The following is a 6,355-nucleotide window of genomic DNA, read 5'->3' on the forward strand; positions in this document are numbered from 1 at the left end:
CTGAGACGTGCATAAGCTTCAGCTCCAGCTTTCGAACCCCACTGTGTTATTTTGTTCAGAGCTTGAACCATTTCATCAAAAATTTCCAAAACAGCTCTGATAGCCTTGACTTGACAGTCACTGAGTGATTTAAGAGTTGTTGGCCCCCCAATTTTCTGACATTTTTTCAAAGACAGCATGTCTCTTTGAGCTTCCTTCAATGAAAGTTCATAGAGTGTGGAGAATTCTGAAAGCATTTTCGACAACTGGAATGCAGGAAACCACGTCCACTATGCACAGATTTAATATATGAGCACAGCAGTGGACATAATAAGCTAGAGGATTTTCACTAAGTATCCATGTGGCCACACCTTTATAGGATTCTCTCATGCTGGCAGCTTCATCATAGTATTGACCTCTTAGAGCTGAAATATCAAGTTCCAAGGCTGGTAATCAGTGTGGCAAGTGAAACACCATCCACCTGCAGTGTCTTGTAGAAGCCAATAAACTGCTCTTGTATTTCAAATGACTGGTTTGTGTAATGCACTATGAGAGCAACTTGTTCATGTTTTGACAGATCCATTCTTTCTTCTGCAAAACACTCCAGCTTCTTTGACTTTAGTTATGACTGAATCTAGCACTTGTGAAGCCGTAATCTCCATTATTTCATTCTGATATGAGCTGCGTAGGTAGGTGAAGTACTTCTGTCAGTTAATCAGAAATTGTCGAATCAGTTCATTGTCTGTATTACACAGTTTCATCAATTCCTGAAAATTGTCTTATTTTGTGGAATCCATTCCTTCACTGTGTTCCCTCAAAGGTATACTCTGGCAAGTGCAAAATAAAGTATTCTATTATAGTTTCTAAATATTCTCAGTTGTCCTCCACTGTTTTTTTTCTTTTGACTGTCAAGCTGGGACACAACATTCCCTGTTTTACAGGACTGTAGCCTGCCCTTCTGTGACGTTCCGCTGGTGTTATCTGGACTGGTGATCTGCTAGTCCTCTCCAATCCTTGACTCTGGGAGCCAGCCTTACCCTGCTCTGCTGTGAGAACCCCCACTCCTGGGTTGTTCACGCACAGCTTCTGGCAGGTAAGCTGATCCTTGGATTGTGCAACCGAATGACACTAGCTAATATCTCTGGTCCCAGACACAACCCACTGGACACTGCAAGTTTATATGCGTTTGTTAATTTAACAAAGAAATTTATATGTACCAGGCTTGTTATCCCAAGGGGAGTCTCTGACATGCTTCAAACCAAATGCACTGCTTCAGGTAGAATAAACAAACAAATTTATTAACTACGAAGATAGATTTTAAGTGATTATAAGTCAAAGCACAACAAGTTGGATTTGGTCAAATGAAATAAAAGCAAAATGCATTCTAAGCTGATCTTAACACTTTCAGTGCCCTTACAAACTTAGATGCTTCTCACCACAGACTGGCTGGTTGCCTTCAGCCAGGATCTCCCCTTTGATCAGCACTTCAGTCGCTTCGTGATGATGTCCGTAGATGGAGGTGGAAGAGAGAGGAAGAGCATGGCAAACGTATCTCCCTTTTATCATGTTCTTTCTTCCCTCTTGGCTCTCCTCCCTCCCCAACTTCAGAGTCAGGTGAGCATTACCTCATCGTAGTCCCAAACTGACCAACGGAAGGGGGGTTGACTCACTTGAGAGTCCAACAGATCCTTTGTTGCTGCCTAGGCCAGTGTCCTTTGTTCCTGTGAGGCTGGGCTGGGTTTGTCCCATACATGCCCTGATGAGGTGTGAATTGCCCCTCTGCTCTTGAAGAGTTTTAGCTGGGCCTGTTTTAAGCCATGAGGACACATTTTCAGCCTCATAACAATATACATGAAATGACAACCTATAACACTACTATAAAATTATTGTAACAACAATTACTATAATGTTACTATAACAACAATGCTCAGTGCATCATGATCCTTCTGAAGACACCTGACATGACAAACTTTGCATTGGATACCACACAATCATTTTATAAGGATGAACATGGGGGTGGGGGGTGGAGGATTACCCCGAGGCACAGAGTGTCACATCTTCTATTTAGTAACAGTTTCTAGATTGGATTCACCCTTTGAATGTTCACAAAATCTTTCATTTGTTTTCTTCCATGTTTTAAAACCAGTAATTTGAAATGCCAGTTCACTGTTTGGCCCGTTGCCAAATGCTTGACAGTAAAAACAGAAAGCTTTGTCATCACAGACACTGTATGCAAGCCATTTATTCTCATTATACTACACTTGCCTGAATTTCATGGTTTTGTTCCCAGAGGCACTGGCTGGAAAATGAATTACTGGCTGATACAAGCCTTCTTAGATATCTAAAACATCATCCAGTCCAAAGCAAGGGTCTCTTTTACAGGGGGTTCCCCAGATACATCAGGATTGCATTCTTGAAAAAAGTAATGGATACCAAAATGACATATACCAGGAAATATTTCCCCATAAGAAATAGTGGAATGGGGGTGGGGAGGGATGCGTTCCCAACATCACCACACTCACCTATGACAATGCTCTTTTCGCCTAAACTGTCTACCTAAACTATGTACCCTTTTACAATGAGAGGTTATACACTACACATTTTACACATAAAACATTGAATAAAATAATGTAGAACCTTACTAACACCATTCAAACACATAGAATATTGTAATGCAGTAAATATAGTACAGTAATACAATATAAAACTGTGTCAATTACTGTATGCTAAACTTAAGTAGGGGTGGCGGCTGGGTTTTCCGTGGCTGGCTTTTTGGTTGCAGAAGTTTTTAAACAGGATTGTATCAACATCTTCTCTCCTGCATGAATCTCTGAATGATAGAGCTCCCTGCAGCAAGCCACTGCACCACTGAGAGCCCAGGAAACTTTGGCAGACGTTCACGAAAAGGATCACCATTCTGTATGATTTCCATCATCTCATCCATCAATCCAAAGAAACAGAAGAGATTCTTTGTCATCAGACTCCTGGCTTCCTGCCCTACGTCATCATCATTATTGTCCTTGCTTTCATCAGATATCCATTATTGGTCCAGCTCAATCAGTTCCTCATTTGTCAGTTGCTCAGTGTGAGACTCCAACAACACCTGTACATCATCATCCTCCACCTCCTCGAAACCAACATTGTTTGCCAACTTGACAATTTCTTGCTTGAGAGCAGAAATCCCACGAAGCTGTGGACAGCCTATGGACATGCATGGCACCAAATGCTGTTCATACATTGTGAAGGGACCTCTTCTCACAATGCATCAATGTTTTCCACACCATTCAAGATGTAGGACTTTCAAAACTCCTTTGTGGGCTTTCCTTCACCTGCTGTCTCCTTAATCAGCATGGAGAATGTCCTCCGTAGGTAATAAGCCTTGAGTGTGGCCATTACACCCTGGTCCATAGGCTGCAGCAATGATGTGGTGTTGGGTAGCAAAAATAGGAATTTGATGCTTGGGCAGAGGGCTTTGTAGTCCAGTTTGTAGACACTTGCGTTATCCAGCAGAAGGAGAATCTTAAAGGCCAAATTTTCCTTCTGGTGGTAAGCCTTAAATTCAGGGACAGCATGGTCTACAAACCACTCATGGAAAATATTGCATGTCATCCAGGCCTTTCTGTTCAACTTCCAAATTACAGGGAGACGAGAATTGATGTAGCCCCTCACTGCTCTTGGGTTTTCACTGTGGTAGGCAAACAACAGCTTCAACTTGTAATTGCCTTCTGCATTTCCCCCAAGCAGAAGGGTTAAGCGGCCTTTTGAGGCTTTGAATCCAGGAGCAGTCTTCTCATCACAAGAAATATAAGTCCTCGTTGGCATCTTCTTCCAGTAAAGGCCCATCTCGTTGACATTAAAAACTTGTTTTGGAGAGTATCCACCTTCCGAAACAATTGTGTTTAGCTGTGCAAGAAACATTTTGGCAGCTTCTTCATCTGCACTAGCCACTTCCTCTATGAGTTTTACATCATGTAGATTGGTACTCTTCTGAAATCTGTGGAAACACCCATGATTAGCATTGAATGTCTCCTTTTCTGCTGTTGAGCTCTCTCCCTCTCTTTCCTTTAAATCATTATATAGGCTTGTGGCCTTCGCCTGAATCACAGGCGTTTTCTTTTCATAGAAGTCATCAATCCAATCAGCCAGCAAACATTCTATCTTCTCCATTGTACTGCTTTTCTGTTTCGTTATCTTCATTGATGGCCATTTTGTAGTACTTCTAGTGCTTTCACGAATTTGATCAACACTCTTAAAAATTGAGCGTACAGTCGAAGCAGGCAAACCAAGAATACGAGCAATGTCGGCTGCAAGCTCACCTCTTTCACTACGCTTTATAACATCTAATTTCACTTCTAATTTTACATCCTTATGTTGCCTCTTAAACACAGGCCCACTTTTAACACTTTGAATGCGTTTTGCACTCATGATGGATACAAAACAGTATTGTACTCAGGGCCACCCTGCCTCTTCCCGCCCCTTCTTCCCCCGCGCCTACTGAATGATGCCTAACAGCTGATTGCAGCAGGCAGGAGGCACTGGGAGAGAGGGGGAGGAGTCAATCGTCAGCCAATGCAAATACAGTACTGCTCATCAATAGGGGAATGTATTCCAATTCACGTCGGTCTTGATCCGTGCAAATGACGGATATGCAAATCAGGACCAACGTGAATCAGAACACGTTCCCCTATTGATGAGCGACGGATATCCAAAACAATTGATAATGGGGAGACGTATACTGGAGATACCCTGTATCGAAAGATGCACTAACCTCTGTATGAGTGTTTGAATTGGAATCCAGAGTATTGTTGTAACTTGAGTTGCTGTTAACATAATTCTGAACTCCAGAGGAGTCAGTTTCAGTTCCTGATGTACTTGGTGATTTAGCTTTCTTCATGTAGGAAAAGTCCAAACTTAATTGTCTTTTCATCATTGTACAAAGCTAATAGGTACATTATTGAATTAACTCAGTTTAAAGGTAGACTGTACTTGAACTCTTTTTCAGAAAAATAAGTAACCAGCATTATAAAATTCCCAAGCCTAATGAACACATTTGCGAATGCCACACTGGCTAAAAAAGTGAAAGTCATGCGAGAACAATTATTGAGGTGAAGGGTCAAAGACACCTATTGGTTATGCTACAGTATTAAGGTTTGAAAGTTTTGAAATAAACTTCCCACTCTTCCCACACCGCCTCTAAACTGGCACCACCTTGCCCCCACTTAGGGCCAGCCTTATAGAAAACGGCACCTTGGGTAAACTTGTGTTTTGGCACCCTTTCTTTGAGATTAAGTATGTTGCAGTATTAATGAAAGTTAATTTACAGGCTGCTGGAGACATAGATCATGGGCACCCCCATCTCCACATACATGTCTGTGGATCTGGCCACCAGGACCATCTACACCCTCAGGATATTCAATTATGAGATCCTCAAACAGCTGGACCTGAAGTTACAGGTGAGCAACGGAGGCTCCCCTCAAATCCTCAGGAGTACCCTTATCAAAGTGAGGATGGTGTACCAGAATGACCATGCCCTAGTCATCATCCAACCAGTGTCCACCTAGGGGTCCATGGAGATCAGGGTCTCCAGCAAGGCACCCCCCCCCTCAATTCCCTGGTGGTTCAGATCAAAGCCAGAGATGCAGATGATGGGGTCAATGCGGAACTCACCTTCTTCTTTGTGGAGAAGCTACAGCAGCAGCCAGAGCTCTTAGCCATCAACAAGAAGACAGGTGAGATCATGCTTGGGGGGATCTGTCTGAAGATCTTGGACAGGTGTTCAAAATCATCCTCACCATGACTGACAATGGCAGGTTTCCCCTCACTACCACTGCTATGGTCAACTTCCTGGTGACTGCCAGGGAATCCTCCAGTAACACCCTCTTGCCCACGGCACCCACAGTGCCATAGGCCATCACCCACATCGTCCACCCTTAAGGTCGGCCCTGCCACCACTCCCCTCACAGGTTCTCCCCCACTTACTTCTCCATCATCTCCCCGCTGCAGGCATGGTGTGAGCCAGAGCAGACTCCAGATACCTACTGCCAAGCATTGTAACTCTGGCTGCGGGTAAGGAAGGGATGGAACTCAGCGGGCTTCCCTGTGCCCCCTCTGGTGGAGGTGTGCTGCCAGTCCAGTCTCTCTTCCCTGCTCCTGGCACCTCCTACCAGGGCTCAGCAGACACCAACTGCCGAGTGGGTAACTGCAACTGTGGGCGAGGAAGGGACGGGACTCAGCAGGCTTCCTGTGCCCCCTCTGGTGGAGTTGTGCTGTCAGCCCAGTCTCTCTTCCCTGCTCTGGGCACCATCTAGCAGGGCTCAGTGGGAGTGCTAGGTGCCAGTGCCTTTCTCAGACAGGTCCCCCTCAGCCACACTCTGCC

General features: G+C 44.2%; 1 protein-coding gene across 1 annotated transcript; it reads right to left on the reverse strand.

Annotated features, from left to right (window-relative positions):
* Positions 1-3,019: 3,019 nt before the first annotated feature.
* LOC120404978 (tigger transposable element-derived protein 1-like) lies at positions 3,020-4,404 on the reverse strand. Its single transcript, XM_039538150.1, has 2 exons — positions 3,309-4,404; positions 3,020-3,180 (listed from the first exon to the last, which is right to left on the reverse strand). Exons 1-2 carry the CDS (start codon positions 4,402-4,404, stop codon positions 3,020-3,022), a joined length of 1,257 nt encoding a protein of 418 aa, XP_039394084.1.
* Positions 4,405-6,355: the final 1,951 nt, after the last annotated feature.

The sequence above is a fragment of the Mauremys reevesii genome, linkage group 1 (assembly GCF_016161935.1).
Source record: "Mauremys reevesii isolate NIE-2019 linkage group 1, ASM1616193v1, whole genome shotgun sequence".
In the NCBI taxonomy this organism is placed as follows: Eukaryota; Metazoa; Chordata; order Testudines; family Geoemydidae; genus Mauremys; species Mauremys reevesii.